Here is an 18,095-nt window from a genome sequence, read left to right as displayed (position 1 = left end):
TTTTCCAGGTAGTTATCATTTTCTAGGAATTAATCATTATACATCAGTTTTATGCACCACTGGTGAATCAGGACGAAAACCATCTTGGGAAAGAGATTCTGATGTGCTACTCTACGTGGACCCTTCGTGGCCTAGAACTGGTACATTCTGGCAAAGAGTAAGATAAATTAATTTTTACACCACATGCATGATATTTTTGGTATGAAGAAAAGATTTTAGAATCTTTTTAGATTTAACCTAAGAAATAGAAATGAACTTTATAATTTACTAAACAGAGCTTAAGATTGCTTTTTTTAAAGATTACAAATGTAACATAAGCAACATGTTCATGGCAAAAGCCAAAATGTCTTTCTTTCTTTTAAAAATAGAAATTATTAATGTATTTCTAATTTCTGTTATTCAATTGCCAATTTATAAATAAAAATTACACGATTTATTTGTTCAGATAGTACCTCAAGGATTTGGAGGCTTGCTGAATTGGTTAAAGATTCAGTATGATAATTTACCTACTTTTGTAATTGAAAATGGATGTGGAACTGAAAATTACTTAGAAGACGATATTAGGATCACATATTATAAAGTATGAAAATGTTACACAGAATTATTATTGCTAAAATTTTTAAAAGAAATTATTGGGTTTCTTTTTTTAACTTTTGTAAGATTAAGTTAATAAGTTTCATAAGCTTATTTTACTTACTTTAATACTTTATTTTGCAACTTATCTTTTAATTATATAGCTTAAAGCAGAAAATTATTTTGATTATAATAATTTACGGGTATCTTTTAATTCATTACGTGGACTTATTGTAGCTGCCTCAACCAATAAGCATACTGTATTATAAGCACATGGTTTTTAGGGCTTGGTAGAATCCTGGTTAGAAATTTTAATTGATGTAAACCACAATTTCTGGATCTCAAATTCCCACTAAATGAAATCAAGATCAGGCGACCTTAATTCTGCATGTGCTGTTGGCTTCTAGAATATAATTTTGATTAAATGCATTGATTAAGTTGCCTCAAATGATTTCGGGCGTGAATTTTTGGTAGACCTAACTTCAATGGCAATCAGAACAATTCAAAGAGAAAAGTCGTAACTAGTAGTTCCACTACATCGTATCAAAACGAAACTGACTTAAAAACCTTCAAGCAGAAAATTATTTTAATATTCCAAATTCACTCATAACTAACAAACGACGAACGAGATCTCTCTGGCAACGTACAAAATACCCATCTCATAAACAACAACTTAATCACCTGACAAACCAACTTAAAAAAGAACTCCGTAAATACTACAACAAACAATACACCGAATATACCAAATCTCTGACTACTGAAGACAACTCCCTTTGGGCTGCCACTAGACGTATTCTAAAATTTCAACCTACCTCCTCTCCTCTTCGTACTACTGACGGTTCCTGGGCTAAATGTGACTCGGAAAAAGCTGAGCTATTTGCAACGCACCTTTCAACTGTCTTCATTCCGCATCCTGACGTTCTCAACTCACAACATACTCAAGACGTTATTAGGGACTTAGACATACCTTTACCTCTTTCTATGCCTCCAAAGCCGTTCACACCCTCCCAAGTCAAGCAAGTCATTATTAATCTCAATAAAAAAAAGAGCCCTGGTTACGATCTAATTACTGCCAACATCCTACTCCAACTACCCAAAAAAGCAATAGTCTTCCTCACTACCATTTACAACTCTATTCTCAGAACTACTTACTACCCTATACTCTGGAAATTTTCTACAGTTCGAATGATACCCAAGCCCAACAAACCGACTCAACTACCTTCTTCCTATCGACCGATAAGCCTACTGCCTCTCTTGGGCAAAATATTCGAGAGACTTCTGTTACCACGCCTCTACGAAATTACAGAATCTCTCGAAATTATACCGGACCATCAGTTTGGTTTCAGAAGCTGCCACTCGACGATCCAGCAGGCCCATCGTGTTGTAGACACCATCGCTTCTTCACTCGAGCGAAAACAGTACTGCGCTGGAGTATTCCTCGATGTTTCGCAAGCCTTTGACCGAGTCTGGCACGAAGGTCTACTGTGGAAACTAAAACACATCCTTCCTAGCACTTATTACCTCATACTCAGCTCTTACCTCTCTGACAGATTCTTTCAAGTTCTTCAAGGCACTACTCACTCTTCCATCTATCCCGTCCTTGCTGGTGTGCCACAGGGAAGTGTCTTAGCTCCTCTTCTTTACACAATCTACACTGCCGACTTACCTTCTAACCTTAATACCTCTATTTACACCTTCGCTGACGACACTGCCATTCTCTCCACACACTCTGACCCTATCCTCGCAGTACGCTCACTACAGTCCCACCTTCACTCAATAGAACCTTGGTTAGAAAACTGGCGTATAAAAATTAACCCAACTAAATCTAAATACATAGTCTTCACACTCAAACGTCAAACTCCGCCACCTGTCTTCTTACATCACACACCTATCCCACCAGCCGACCATGTGCGGTACCTTGGAATGTACCTAGACAAGAGACTTACCTGGAACCCCCATACGAGACTTAAACGTACCGAACTAAACAAACGATACAAACTTCTAGCCAGGCTACTCGACAAACGCTCAAAACTCTCACTACAGTACAAACGACGACTCTATACAGCCCTTCTCACACCAATATGGACTTACGGACTCGAACTTTACGGTACAGCTAAAAAATCCAACCTCAATAGACTACAAACACTGCAATCCAAAATTCTCCGCCGCATACTAGACGCTCCATTCTATGTAAGCAACCACACTATACATACAGATCTCCAAATTCCACTTATCTCCGAACTTGCCAAAATTCGATACAAAAATTTTCACCAAAAACTCTCACTGCATCCCAACCCTTTAGCTGCAAACCTGTCTACAACTACGCTACCCTCCAATCCTCGAAGACGGCTGAGGCGCCGTTGGCCCCGTGACCAACTGGGTGACTAACGGCGGCCATCAATGGATGACCGTCATTCACGTATGCCACGCTATTGACATACTTTCATCGCATTTACCTATTGTACCTGTAGGTACAGGTGTAAATTTCATTAAAAGGATAATAAAAAAAAAAAAAAAAAAAAATATTCCAAATTCAATTCTTTCACTCGAATTCTCACAGTTCGTTTAAAATGTCGGAATTTTTACATTAATTATTACTTCCCTTTTTTCCCCAGAAACTTAAGTAAATCACAACGAAATAGCAATTAGATAGGAAGCCTCAGAGTTTCTGGAAAACCTAGCACTTCTTTTTTTTGTTGAAAAAAGATTTCATAATGTAGAAATTTCATTCAAGGGAAACAACGAAACTCAATAAATCAATTAAAATTAGTAGAAGTTCGAAGCTTGAATAAAAGGTGTTAGAACCATAAGAATTGAGTCACTAATTTTTTACTACTATCTCAATTGGACTTCTAGTGCCAGCGGCCTCATATCGTATATAGTGTTTTCAACGCAATTTCTAGAATATAAGGAACCTATAATCCTCTTAACAGTTTGCGCAGGACGTAGATCCCTGTTTACACATTATGGGAGTTTACACATTATTATACTCTGCACCTGTGGAGTTGTTTTCTAAGCTAATTGGGCGCATTAAAACACTTAAGACCGAATCAAATATCGGCATTGTCCAGGGCGAGTCACTGACATTGGCACCATCGATTGGAAGCGTTTTATTTGTTCTGATGGGTAGAGGATAGTGTATGCTATTTGTTACCAAAAAGTGCAACAAGTTGTATCTACCTTTTCAGCCAAAAGCTCTAAATCCCAAATTGGAAAGAAACACTCAAGTCATTGCCACTAGTTTACATGCCCGATATTACTATCTCCCAAGATATTACCATTATTACACGTCAATGCAAGCAGATTAGAAAGCCAACGATAAAAACTAGTCCTGAGACGAAATTGAAGAAAGAAACTTGGGCATAAGTAGATTAGATAATTAACCTGCCTCCAGAAATGAAATCGGAGATTTTGAAATTCCATTTAACAGGGAAGTACAGTCTTAAAAAAAAATGTTCTCTAATAATTAGCTGGCATAACTTTAAATTTGCGGCATTAATTGCACCTCTTAAAGTTGTGGCACAACTCAAGTCTCATCCCTATCGTCGTTACTAATAAATAATATTATTTAAGCTTTATTAATTGCTGATTTCATCTTACATCGTATGTATACTTGACATTACAGCTTTATATGAATCAAATCGTGAATGCAATATACAAGGATGGTTGTAAAGTTTTTGGTTACACTGCATGGTGTTTAATGGATGATTTCGAATGGATGAATGGCTATGTGTAAGTTACAACATTAAAATTAAATCTTATTTTTGATCCATTTTTTTTTTGTAAAATAAAGTTATTATTAAAATTTATATTTTCCAGGTATAGATTTGGATTCATATCCGTAAATTTTTCAGATCCTAACAGGCCTAGAACTAAAAGAAAATCAGCTTCATTTATAAAAAGATTAATTGAAAGCAATAAATGTTCTTGGAGTAATGAGAAGAGCTAATTGTAAAAAAAAAAAAAAAGAATCATTATTACGTTTCTTGATAATGTTTATATTCAAGATGTTAGTGGCCATTTTTTATAGTAGATTTTCGGATAGAAATGTTTTATACATAAATATTTAATTTACTTGTTATTGTAATTGTTTTTTTATGATTTAATTCTAATTAACGAAAATTCCTTTACATATTTTTCAATTGTTTAAACGAAATGGTGGATAACAACAACAACAATAATTAAAACTGTTCAGACGGACAGATATGTAAGGGTTGATTTTCAAAAACTGGACGAAAAAGCGTAATATTGAAAAACGCCTGACAATATTTTTCTCTTCCATACAAATTAATTGGAAGAATCCGTAAGATTAATTTTTAATTGGGGAGAATATAGTAAACGTACGGCGACAAAATAAAATAGTTTACTATCATTACTGAATTGTTTCTTATCAATGAGTTTAGATTAAATTTTGTTTTATAACCCTGCTAAAGTGAGCATAAGTCTGCCTCTGAAAGTGTAATTTCTATTACGATTGCAGTGTTTCTTCCAAATACCCCCACTTAAATTTGAAAATTTGTTAGAATGACCATCTCAGGTATGACATTTTGTGGCACAAGAAATCACGTCAGATTCCTGGGAGGAGCTTTGTCGAGTAGATCGACACCTATTATTTCTGTAATCTGTAGTTCTATAATTATAAAAAATATAGTTAATTGTTAAATTAAATAAATTATTCTAATAGAGCACCACAAAATAATGGAGTGCCCATTTTGGGACGTTTTTTTAATAGCCCAAATTTATTTTTCATTTTTAATTCAGAAATTTAAAGATTTAAGTAATGCCTGCTTTGGCATGCAGGCAGATTGAAAATTTATAATAATAAAATTTTAAATTCTGGTGTAGGAAAATTTCATGGTTTTAGTTTAAGGATAGTTTATAGAAATGCAAGGGTTATTAACGTTTTTAAAAAATTATTATCGAACACGGAAAAGGTGTTTTGTTAAAAAAAAAAAAAAAAAATATTATTACTTTTTTTCTTTGTGAAGTGGTAATTACAGTTTTACTTCCTTGTTACTTTAATTTAGCCACTTTTTATTTAGATGGCATAATTTACTTCTGGCTTTGTGTAGTACTGTTTAATTTTTCCATATAAAGGTACTTAATTTTATTTTTTAGTATTTTTCCCTCTTGCCTATTTTTCTTACAGTAAACTGTAAATTTTAATTACAATAGCTAACAGCGGAGACCTGAAAAGGTTAGTATCAGCTGCAGAGCTGCAGAGAGAATACGGTGGCTGTCTGTTTATCGGTCGGTCTGTTTGAGGTGAAATCCGCAAATCAGTGGAATTCTCGTTCGCTCATAATTATTGTGATTTTTCCCCGATAAAATACTCACACCCACAAGTAGCTGACTGAGTAGGGGCAAGATAGTTTACAAGACATTTACCGCGTGACAAAAGTGTCTGTATTGTTACTAAGGATTCAACATGTTTTGAAACTACAAGTTAAAAGAAAATTAGTAAGTTACTTAAGATTATTGTAATAAAAAGCCGTAACTGTTCACACACGATTCTTTTTTGTTACTGTTTTTGTTACAAAAAAAAGCTAAAACTCATTAAAATTATCTGATTCCTTTTGTACTTATTAGTGTCTTAATTTATCTACTCAAATTCTTAAAAAGAATCGTAACCCATACATAGCTAGTGAAATTAATTTATTGTTTTGTTTACCATAAACTTAAATGCTGTTAGGTTTTGTGCTTACTTTATTGTAGTCGGATTTTTTTTTTTGTTCAATCAATTTTCAAATTTCGAACATTAATTGAACAAAACTTGTTATAATCAATAGGTAAGTTATTAATAGTTATTAAACTTTTACTTATTGCCAAGCGCTAGAAATTTTTATTTGAATTTGGGCAACATTCAACAATGACGTAGTTTCTTACAGATACTGGGCAAGTGACCGGAGAATATTTGATGAAAAGCACTGTGGTCCACCAATTGTAGTCTACATTCGTAAGAAGAAAAATATATTACCGATTTCTAAGAGATTAGATAAGTAGATGCGTACTAGATACCAATCTAATAACTACTGATCTCGATGCTTTACATCTTATAGGAGAGAAGTTAGCCCCATCTTTAAAAGCCCTCTCCAAAACTATTACTACAAACAACTCCATAAATCTTCGCCCGATTTTCATAAAATTTTACAGGATGTATTTTTAAGTATTGCGTTTTAAGTGGCAATTGCAAAGATGTTAGTTTTTTAATTAAGAGCAAATCATGCACACGCACACTTTTTTTGCGCATATATATATATAAATATATAGACCTCAAAAGGTACATCTAAATAAAATTCCGACTCAAATGACACCTTATTCATTAAAATCCGTACACGAATTTTGTTGCTACGTCATTTTACAAAAAACTAACAACAAGAAGAAAAAGAACGATATCTAAACAAACTCAGTTTTTGCTCATTTTCGGTAAAGATTTTATCGAAATCTGTTTGATCTAGGTTGTTGCAAAAAATCACACATAAACGAGAAACTATCCTTTATTTTAAAGGTATCTTTTATGGGAAAACCGGAAAAATTTTTTTTTTCAACATTACACTTTTTCTTGCAGTTTTTGACGATTCTGTCCTACCAGACATATCTTTTTTTAAAACTGCAATTTCTTAACTGCTAATATAAATACATTGTTTTCAGAAGTAATGTTTAATAATACAACATATTTATTTATTATTTACCTTGAAGTAATATATATTTTCAAATTCATTGAATGTATCCAATGTGAATGTAAAAGAAATGAAGAATTCTCCAGCTTCAATTTTCCTAAAAATTTTTTTTTTGGCACTGGAAGTTCAGCTTATCAAATAGAGGGAGCCTGGAACAGAGACGGTAAAATCAATTTACATATTAATGAAGTACTGAAAAATTAGAAACAGATAGCAAATTAGCCAAACACCCGCTTAAATTGCTTATCACGAACCATCACTAATTTTGTAACGAAAAAAATATATTATATTCAGGAAAAAGTCCACACATATGGGATACATTTACTCACGAATATCCTGAGCAAATTACTGACAGATCGAATGCGGATAGTGCTTGCAAATTTTATGATAAATACAAAGAAGATATTCAATTGGTTCATGATTTATCTGTGAGTTATTTACTGCTCGTTAGCATTTAAAAATACAGGTTTCAGATTGCAAAATAAGTTTTATTTTTATTTTATTTAGATCGATATATTCAGAATTTCTATTTCATGGACAAGAATCTTACCTGATGGTACTTGTAATAACATAGAATGCCGAGGGGTAGAATTTTATCATAACCTTATTGATGAAATCCTAAGTAAAGGTATTCAACCAATGGTGAATATTTACATTTAATTGAAGAAACATATTTGTTGATTCTTTTAAGCTAAAGTATTATTTTTAATTTCCAAGTTTGAAAATTTTCTTGTTTAAGGTAACAATCAATCATTTTGATCTACCACAAGCACTACAAAATAATGGAGGCTGGTTAAATAGTACTATTATTCAAACCTTTACGGATTATGCTGATTTATTATTTAGATTTTACGGAAATAAGGTAACATTTTTATTTTATGATTTTTTTTAACTAGGTAATTTTTTTTTTTTAGTGCAAAAAAAGTCCAATTAAGTTAGAAATGGAATGAGTGCAATCTCAATCGAGATGCAACATGACGATTAAATTATGCTAAATAATGGTCAGAAACAAAAAATAATATTGTGTTACTTTTTTTCTTTATTTTAGACTAAAATAAAGTATTTAAAACTTTCTGTTTTGTGTAAGTTGACTAAACACTGTTTTAGAATGTCGGCTAGCTGTTGAGGTCTCATTCTACTGTACAAATACTAACTAACGCCTCTTCCATTTGTATGGTGAAAAAAGAGGTAGTCAATATAACTATAGATACTTGGATCTATATCAGTAACTCTTGTTCATTACACAACACACAGAAACCTCTCCCACGTAGAAAACGAAGGTTGAGTTAAGTAAGATCACAATCGTATTTAATGAAACTAGCTGCGGAATTTGTGTGATCAATGAGCCTAACTTGATAAAAATTCCATTCCACCTCAAGAGCAAATGGTCTAAACCTACGTCTCTTTTAGGGCGACAGCGATTATGCAGAAGGATATACATTAGTAAAGTTCAAACGTTCGTAAAGTGTACAATTTGTACGAGTATGAGTTTTAATTACCCTGAGGGTCCCTGAATTGCACTTATCCCCCACATCCATTTTTCAAGGATTCTACTGGAAGAGAAGTGACTAAGCTGACATCCCAAGATATCTTAAGCTAATTCCTTTACCAAAGAAGTAAGCAGATCTAATCTAATCGAGCTTACATTAAATCTTACAACGCTAGAACAAATTTTAAAAAAAATCCTCAGTCCATTTACTGAAAGTTAAGCTTTCAGAAAAAGTTAACTTACTGTTCATAGATTAAAATATGTTAATGGGAATTGCTCGTAATTTTAGGTGAAAATGTGGATAACTATAAATGAACCAATTGTCGTACAAAGTGGATATAGCAGTAGTGGTTTTGCACCAAGTATTCCATCTGGTCATGGCGTAAACAGTTACATTGTTGGACATAACATGCTTCTTGCACACGCCTCTGTTTATAGGCTTTATCAGCGTAAATATAAAGCCACACAGAAGGGTATTTTAAGTTATTTTATTAAGAATAATAATTACTACATCTTAAGTCAAAGCTTGGGTGATAGTGCCTCCAAGTGCATGGTATGGACTATCTTCCTCTTGCTAGTCATGGTCATGTACATTGAAGAGCGTATGCTTGAAGGAAGCTTCCTAAAAGAACTATTGTGGTTCCTCTAAGTGCTTGGCCCGTGGATTCGCTAAACCTAAATAATTGCACATATAAAAAGTAAATTTTAATCCTTCCTGAACATACTTGACACCTCCATACCAAACATAATTTTTTTTCCTATATCTCCTTTCACTCAAAAGTGTAGAGATTAAACAAAAGTTTCGTCACTGATCATTTTGACCAATTTCCATTTTGAATTCTGAACACCAAAAATTAAATAATCTTACCTTATCATAGACATATCTCATTCGAAGTAACTGCTTGACTAGTTCTTTTCTCTTTGCCGCGTTCTCCGTCACTAGTTCTACTTCTACACAGTCTTATTCGAAGAAGATGGTCATTTCCATGCAATGACTCTAGTATTGTTTTCTTATAATGTTAACTTCGTTGCTAACTTACGAAGTTACGGCACTAAACAGAAAAAGAATGTTGTAGTTGAGCATAATGTAAAGTTAAAAAATAGTATTATGATTTACATTTTTTCAGGAATCATAAGTATTTCATCCAAAGGACTTTATTGTTATCCTGAAAGTAATAAAGATGAAGATATCAAAGCTGCAGAAAGATTTTTGCAATTCTTTGTAAGTAGATTCAAATAATTAAAAAGAGAAATAATAATAATTTTATAGGGAAGGGATTAGCTATGAGGTTAGCATACTGGACTCCCACGCGGAGGTCCCGGGTTCGAATCCAGCAGCTGACCCTTAGATTTTCTCTTCCTAGGAGCTTCTTACAGCTCACTGTCCGGTGATGGACAGTGTTGTCTGTAACGAGAGAACACTGTCCGGAGGCCGGCAGTGCACTGGAAAAAGCTCCGGGCGCTAATGACCTCAGCTGTTGATGCGCCAAAAAAAAAAAAAAAAAAAAAAAAAAAAAAAAAAAAAATAATAATAATTTTATATTCTTTGATAAAAATGTACGTATTTTTCTACTCTGACCGAATGTAAACAATTCATTACTGTTCTTAGACAGGTTGGTTTGCTCATCCAATATATAGTAAAGAAGGTGATTATCCTGCAGTTATGAAAGAGAATATTGATCACAATAGTGTCCTAGAAGGACGCAATAAATCTCGTTTGCCAAGATTTTCTAAGGATGAAATAGAATTTGTTAAAGGTAACCTATATTTATTCAAGCTTGGTGCCCTATGCCGTAGGCCACGAATGGGCCCCTACATTATCCCACATCTCATACAGCTCTCACATGTACTCTTCGCACTGGTAGTGCATCGCCGAAAATTCCACACTTTACATGTGCCTGCCGTATTAACTTCAAGAAAAACGAGTGGCAATCCATTGGTGCATGCCCAGTAAATCACGTTACAATGTTTCTTACAACGTCCCTACTCCATTTGATAATATCAAGAGAAACCTTATTATCAAGGTTAACTTCGATTGGGTGCAAGAGATAAATTGATGCCATCTCAAGTTCATTTCTAGTAGTGCCTACTCCTTTATTGGCAACACAGGCTTTGGATTGAGAACCCACCTCCGCTAACTCATCAGCCTTTTTGTAACCTTGATTCCTTGGACTCTCACTGGGGAACAGAAAAGGCTAACTGTTTTCTTTTGACCTAATTCATTAAGTCTCCTAATTCCTTCACCAGCTTTGATGAACTTGGTTTTCTCAGGGCTTTCGACGAAGAATCTGATATTCGAGAAATTTCTTACTTCACTAACCTATTGTTTAATGGTTACCTCCAGCGAATCATGCTGTAACTGTACAGTAGGATAAACCAGGCCATGTTTTCTGCTTGGAAAACTAACGTTAAACATTGCAGTGGTAGGCTGCACTCCAAATCTTAACTTTTTGTCCACCCTGCAAGCTCATGTGAGCCACCAATTCGTTCGCCTGGAGGCAAATCAAGTTTCCACTCTCGGTAGACACAGCCTATTACACATGATCCTAGTGAAGCAGTGAAGATAGCCTTCATTAAGACGTTATTTAGTTATTCAAAGCCTAATATCGCTTTTGTCTCAGAGTTTTCGATTATACAAACATGAGTTGTTTAGTGTTGAGTTTTGATCATAGAAATAAAAGTCGGGCTGACTGTTCAAAAGATCCAGGAGTACCTGAGAAATCAATGAAAATGTTCTTTTGTTCATCAAACAAATTTTTCTGGTAGTTTTGCAAAAAAAATTTCTAAATGCAGATCTGCAAGAATTAGGTAGACATCTGATTTAGGTAGTTACTACTTTCTCAAAGAAATTATTACAAAGATAAACGTCGGCCCAAGTGAAAACAGCCTTCTCATTTCTAAACATAAAGAACTTCAATAATTTAATTTTCAATTTTTTCCGTTCAATTATGAAACATCATGTATTACGAGTCGGAATTGAGCCTAAGATCAAGCAGGCATCTTTCAGGGGCACATTCTTCGTATGAACTAAGTGTTTGAATTCCTGAATGATGACATCTGTAGACGGAAACTGTCATGTTGAAATAGAAAATATCAGACAACAAACATTTAGTTAATTGTTTATATTAAGTTTCGAATATTATAAATCTTATTTCTACAATTTTTTGATAAAGTAATTAAAATGTATTTTAATGTTCGTTCTTAAAGGAACTTCTGACTTTTTTGCAATAAATTATTACACTTCGTCAACCTGTAAAGCAGGTCATAGTGGTGAAGATCCATCATGGCAGAGAGATATAGGCGCTATATCGGACTGTGATATAGCGTGTCCTGTTGAAGGCAAATATGTAATTTTACAATTCTAATTAAAAATAAATGTTTAACTGAACGAGACTTATTGGTTTCATATTTACTTAACAAAAGTTTTTTTTTCAGATAAAGCCTGAAGGATTAACTGCTATGCTGAATTGGGTAAAAGAAGAATATAATAATCCATTAGTTTACATTACAGAAAATGGGTATGCTAGTGATCACGATCGCAATGATGAAAGCAGGATCAAATACATTGAAGTAAGTAGGTTGCTTCCTAAAAACATCATTTAATAGAATTCACTACTTTAGATACCCTCACTGATGACATTCTTTTAGGAACACTTAGCTGCAATTTTGAAAAGTATACAAGAAGGTGTTAAAGTTGGAGCCTACCTAGAGTGGTCTTTATTGGATAGCTTCGAATTAACCAATGGTTACAGGTATATATAGTAGCAGTTTTTTTTCAAAGTGAGGTTCTCATTTCAAATTATATATTTTATCTAGAAAACTGACCAACATTTCCTCTCGAGTTAATGTCCATCCTACAGTATCCTCTTAATCAACCAGTTTAGACTAGATCTACTTTATTTTTATCTTACTTGAAGAATTTTCCAAGGAAATTGATCAGTTTCCTGGGTCATTCTAAGATAATAGCCAAACAATTGAGCCTTCTCTTCCTGCAAGCTTCGATAATGTTAGCCACTTCCCTGATCACTGCCTAAATAAAATCCATTTCTAAAACACATAAAAACCAGAAATGTAAAGCACAAAAACAACTTAATCGACGAGAAAAAGTAATAAACCCCACAATTTTAGCTTCTCCCATAAAGAGTTGTACTTTATATTTCAGTTATATTAAAATTGCTCTTTGTATAATAAATATTTAATAGAGTAATTTAGTAATGAAATTTTCCAGTATTGGATTTGGATTAATACAAGTTAATATGTCTGATCCAGAGAGGACTAGAACTATGAAGAAGTCAGCTTATTACTATAAGAGCTTAATTGAAAACCACAAATGCATCTAAAATGTAACAGAAATATAATCATAACTATCATTTATTGTTAAATGTGGAAATAAGAGACATTAGACAGTTATTTTCATCCAAAAACTCTAATACACACTAGGAGTTTTATTCATTCCAAAGTATAGAAAATGTCTAGATATTATTTTTCATTCAAAGTTTACAATTTAAGAGTGCGTTGTCAAATTTCGCTACTTTATAGTTAACACAATTGAAATGTCATTTGTAATACACTAATTTGCAACTGGAGTATCACTTATTGGAAGTGAAATTGTGAAAAAAATTGATAAATATATGTTGATAGGTAATTACTGAATACTGTCAGTAAACTAATTATCTAAACTTATTACCTGATCACTATATTAATGACTAAAAGCTTCCATAAAATATTAGTAAATAATTTATATTATTTAATTACTTAAAAACTAAGTTCAAATTCATATATTTCCAATTCATTTCTGGACTATTAATAAAGCTTTTAATACATTTATCCTTCCACAATTCCCAACAGTAATCAGCAAAATTCTTCTGCTATAAGATTATGTGTCATCAAGGTAGTAAAAGAATGCCGAAACAATGAATGAATGGGTTTTGAATACCAAAAACTTTCTTAGAAAAAAAACAAGCTACTTGACCAAAACAACTTAGGTTTTCTCGCTCTAATGGCTCGTGCAGAACATCTATTTAACTAAAAAATATGAGACATTTATTTTACTTGGTGTCAAAGGTTATTCGTCAAACATATCTGGAGATAAATAAAAATTTGTCAATGGTAGCGATACTAGACGCCACTGGAGGTTCTCTTAGTAGTACCAACTAAATCCAACAGAGTGCAGAACAGTTACCAAAAGCAGTTAAAATATTATTCGTATTTTCCAAAAGAAAAACTTCGTGTGCGTTCTGTTAGGAAGAATTTTTTTACTTTCTCTTGCTACTACAAAACAAAAAATGGTTGGCGTCTAATTTTCATCTGAAATATTTGTTTTGACTCAAAACTTTTGAGGTCCCTAAATCCGAAGAAGTGGATTTTAAAAATGGTCTTTGCTGTGTGTGATTTTAAAAACGAAAAAATAATAGTAAGTCCAAACATTTATATTTCACTTGACTTACCCAATTACAAATCAGTTTGAGCAAAAAAAAGTTCCCCGAAGGAAATTTGGCCCGAAGCAAGTGAATGCGGAAATAATAAAAAACGAAGAACTCAGTGCTTCAAATAATGGGAGGGAACTGGAGACGGTTTGGCTACGTGCAGAAGTTGTGAAGTTGTCTCTGTCTCCCTTTTATTAGGAAGAGTAAGGGTGGTGGAAACCGTTCAAATTTACTAGTATTTAATTGAGTAATAAAATAGATGGTTAAAAATATGGTTGTTCAATTCTCTACAGTTATGGGAGGTAGCCTTCTCACAATGTGCCACCAAACCAGCTCCGTAGAACACTATGGGTATTGACCCATCTTTACCTTTGTTTGCAAAGGTAAAGATTCTTTCTAAAGGTCATCCAAGTACTTTTTTCACGTCCTTGGTACTGTGTGCAACTTTGTAGAGGTGATGGTTCCAAGTCAGCTTCCAGACAAAAATGACTTCTAAATATAACAAAATAATACTTCTATTTGTTTCAAGAAAACCATAATTAAAGATTTCGTGCAGATGTATCCTGTCTAATAAAAAGAGTAGGCATTTTAAATTTTCATGCTATAAGAATGATTTGAGACTATTGCTTTTGCAAAGCTCAGAGAATCAGAGGACAGCAGAAAAGTGGAGAAAATAAATTAACCTAAGTGTAACTTACCGAACAGGAGTTTTGGAAAGAACTGGCGGAAATAAACTCAGAAGTTGAAGAGATTTACGACTGCCTTTGGTGTTCAAAGTAATCAAATAGATTGAAATCGACTTCGTGAGCATAAAGTTTGACGGCCAAAATAGCTTTTTGCGATTTTTTCATCAGCGCCCCGCAAAAATAAAAAACAAAAAACGAGTAGATTGGGCTAGTGAACACATTACTCAGAACAATGAAGAATGGGGCAGCTTATGATTCATAGTTCAGCCGAAATCGTAACATGAATCGACATAGCAGTTTTATAAAGAAAACCATAATTAAAGATTTCGTGCAGATGTATCCTGTCTAATAAAATTTAATCAAGTTCAATAGTTTATATTTCATTACTAAGCTCTAATACTTCGTTTAGTTTTCTTTTTGCGTTTTCTATAAGACACTTAAGGTTTGTTACTAATCGCCAAAAAATTAATTAATAATAGCACTGCTATGAAGCCTATCGATATCCCTTTAGGAAAATTCTTACAGTCGTCTCTAAGCTTATCAATTATTTTCAAGACATACATTCACAAATATTCGTTAATGTTCATTAATTTATCACAACTAGTATTACCTAGTTATATTATATAACCCAGAAACCAGTTATATAAGCCAGAAACTCGACATACTTGTGTTATACGACACGCTAACATCTGGTTCGGAATAATGAGAGGGCGTAAGGCTCCCGATTAAGCCTGCCTGTATACCTCTTTTAGTTAACCGAAATCCTCATATGACCCAGCAACCAGACCAAAAGAGCATGTTTATAAAACCTCTTCCGCTCTTCTAGAAAATTCTAACACTAGTCTAGTAGTGAAAATATGTAGATCACCAGATTTTCTCCGCAGTCTAACTATTCGGGCAGATGCAAAATCTTTTCACTAGTGGTTTGGGATTTATACGTGAATGTCATAATCTCTAAATTTACTAGTTAAACTTATGATGAGCGATGATAAATGAAATTCCGAAATCGATTGGTGTTAAACTTTTTAAGAAGGCCCTAATAAGATAGTGCATTCTCAGTACTTTTTACTTTCTGCTTTTAAATTTTTTTTTTTCTTTAAAAAAGAATAATACATAACACAATTAACATGAATAGTTTGAAAGTATTAGTAGTTATAATTCTTATATTTTGTATTCTTAATTCAAATCTTTCACACTCACCTTTCTGTAATCATTGATGTTATAAATTTGACTTATGATAACAATACGCCATAGATCACAATAAAACTAAATCCGTCAAAAACTGTGCAGATAAGTTTAGTGTTAGAATGAGTATCACTGTGTAACCTATCCAATTGGTTGCCTTCAATTAGTCTTAACAACCACTTCATTTGGGGCGATATGAAATATTTATAGATCTTAATAAATTTCACGCTTTTATTTCATCTTTTAATAATTTAATGTGCTGTGAATATTTCTTTCAACGGTTAATCTTACGATCTTTCTAAAAACACTCGATTCACAGAATACTAAGATTGAAGTACATGGCCCAGTCGGGAGAATCCACCAGTCTGCGCTAGTGATCTTGGAACGATTCGTAAGGTAAATCTTTCGACGGCTGTTAGTTTTGTTTACTTTGTCTGAACTAAATTTTTTCTCACCGATTTGAAGGACCGAATTTCAGCTTAAAATATGTAAAAAACAGTTTTCATTTTATATCAATCCTAAATGTTGTCATTCATCTGGTTTTCTAAAATTGCATCACATAAAAAATAGGACGATGTACAACGTGTATCGAAGTAACGAACCTATACATTTTTGTTGATTATGATGAAAATGGGTGTAGGAAAACCACGAACTATAGAAATGTAAAGATCCGAGAGTTCACGATTTCGATAACAAAAAAAAAGGGAATTAGTTCTTTAGTTGTCTTAAAAATGAGATAATTGGAGCCCTTCCTATTATTATTTTTCTCGATCCTGCCATCAGGAACAAACACGAAAATCGCCGAATTATGACTCCTTTTGTTCAGAAAATTAGGTTAAAGATATTACATCAAATAAAGGAAATTAAGGTATTTACTGTTTATTTTATTGATTATTTTGTATCTTTTAAAACATATTTAAGCAGTGTTCTCGAGTAGACGGCTTTGCCATTGCTTCATTTATTTTGTATATTTGTTTTTGCTATGTAATTGATTATTAAATAAAATAATAATAATAATAATAATAATTACATCAAATAGTGGAGAGAAACGTGTACGTACCTGATACTTTGACCGTTTCCTTTATGATCACGAAAGTCGAAATATTAAACTTGATATTGTCTGTAACTGAAACGAACAATGATGATAAACATGGAAATTCATCAATACTATTAATTGTTCGGCGTACATCGACCTTACTGAAATGAATTACCGCGTAAAATGGGTTTCAATGGGCGTTAAATGTATGTACGTTTAAAAATGAGGGTAAATTAGATCGAAAGTGTTAAGCCTAATTCTAATGGTTGTGTTTCCGATGGTCCTTTCAAGACGCAAACGATACTGATAATTGTGGAAAACGTACTGAATTCCCTGGTGCAATGCTTCACAAACATCCTCATTTGCTTTTTTCTCTCTTGAGGTTTAAAGTGCACTTCTTTCATAACTTTTTATTTTTATAACTGTCTCATTATTATTAGAGATGCTGAATTTCTGCCCTTAGTATTGTTGCAATCTAAAGATTTTTTGAGCTTTTATTGTTCAATAGATCCGCTGCTGTAAATAAGGGTGTTATAGAACAGTTTAGTTGATAATTAGATAGTAAGCTGGTAATATTAGTAAGAATTTAAATTTTTTGATAGAGGAAAATACATATGTTAGAACCTTGAAAGAGTTAACACTATGTTTCATATTACAAGTGCATTTGTAATATAAATATAAATTCAATCTAATATAAATTCAAATAAGATTTATTGCAATATTTAAACATGTTACGAAAAAAGGTCTGTTTTTCTGATAATGGGATGCGTCTAAAATTTATTACTATGAAACGTACTTGAAATGAATATTGCTTAATCGGTATAATGCGGAAAAGAATTAAAATAACTACCTCTATAAATTGTTTAAAAACTAAAAATATATTCTAAAATGCAATATTCAAAGTAATTAGTTCATTAAAACATAAGTTACTATTTTTATTTTCTGTAAAAATTATAATATTTTTCTTTTTTCCAATCAATTTATAATGCACATATGTCTGAATTTATGTATAAATTTATT

General features: G+C 32.8%; 2 protein-coding genes and 1 long non-coding RNA gene across 5 annotated transcripts; 2 read left to right on the top strand and 1 right to left on the bottom strand.

Moving 5' to 3' along the window:
- Position 1: 1 nt before the first annotated feature.
- Positions 2-5,437, top strand: LOC141447843 (myrosinase 1-like; the record flags this gene model as incomplete). Its single annotated transcript, XM_074115722.1, has 4 exons — positions 2-157; positions 446-580; positions 4,199-4,305; positions 4,393-5,437. Coding segments are annotated over 4 exons (528 nt in total), but the record flags the coding sequence as incomplete, so codon positions are not given.
- Positions 5,438-5,601: 164 nt separating this feature from the next.
- Positions 5,602-13,719, top strand: LOC141448037 (myrosinase 1-like). 3 transcript variants are annotated; one of them, XM_074116071.1, is made up of 13 exons: positions 5,632-5,670; positions 5,749-6,033; positions 7,225-7,416; positions 7,548-7,681; positions 7,761-7,895; positions 7,993-8,115; positions 9,032-9,215; positions 9,870-9,964; positions 10,352-10,499; positions 11,950-12,089; positions 12,178-12,312; positions 12,391-12,494; positions 12,971-13,719. In XM_074116071.1, exons 3-13 carry the CDS (start codon positions 7,230-7,232, stop codon positions 13,080-13,082), a joined length of 1,497 nt encoding a protein of 498 aa, XP_073972172.1. In that variant the 5' UTR covers positions 5,632-5,670; positions 5,749-6,033; positions 7,225-7,229; the 3' UTR covers positions 13,083-13,719. The 3 variants fall into 3 exon arrangements, with proteins under 3 accessions (XP_073972173.1, XP_073972171.1, XP_073972172.1); XM_074116072.1 differs by lacking the exon at positions 5,749-6,033 and having other exon boundaries at positions 5,602-5,670; XM_074116070.1 differs by having other exon boundaries at positions 5,614-6,033.
- On the bottom strand, positions 9,264-17,718 carry LOC141448038 (uncharacterized). The gene is made up of 4 exons (XR_012454804.1): positions 17,100-17,718; positions 12,654-12,789; positions 9,611-9,794; positions 9,264-9,417 (listed from the first exon to the last, which is right to left on the bottom strand). It is a non-coding gene; the product is annotated as an uncharacterized lncRNA (long non-coding RNA).
- Between the last annotated feature and the right edge of the window lie 377 nt (positions 17,719-18,095).

The sequence above is a fragment of the Rhodnius prolixus genome, unplaced genomic scaffold, assembly GCF_049639745.1.
Source record: "Rhodnius prolixus isolate KJV_2025 unplaced genomic scaffold, Rpr scaffold_13, whole genome shotgun sequence".
NCBI lineage: Eukaryota > Metazoa > Arthropoda > Insecta > Hemiptera > Reduviidae > Rhodnius > Rhodnius prolixus.
The sequence above is the reverse complement of the archived record's forward strand: the minus strand, read 5'-3'. Positions and strand labels throughout refer to the sequence as shown.

What these genes read in the sequence shown, in the direction of transcription:
- LOC141448037 (XM_074116072.1), top strand. Translation starts at nt 7,230, where the DNA reads ATGTTTAATAATACAACATATTTATTTATTATTTACCTTGAAGTAATA. An exon ending in TTAGATTTTACGGAAATAAG is followed by an intron (nt 8,116 to 9,031) that starts GTAACATTTTTA and finishes TCGTAATTTTAG; the next exon opens with GTGAAAATGTGGATAACTAT. An exon ending in ATATAAAGCCACACAGAAGG is followed by an intron (nt 9,216 to 9,869) that starts GTATTTTAAGTT and finishes ACATTTTTTCAG; the next exon opens with GAATCATAAGTATTTCATCC.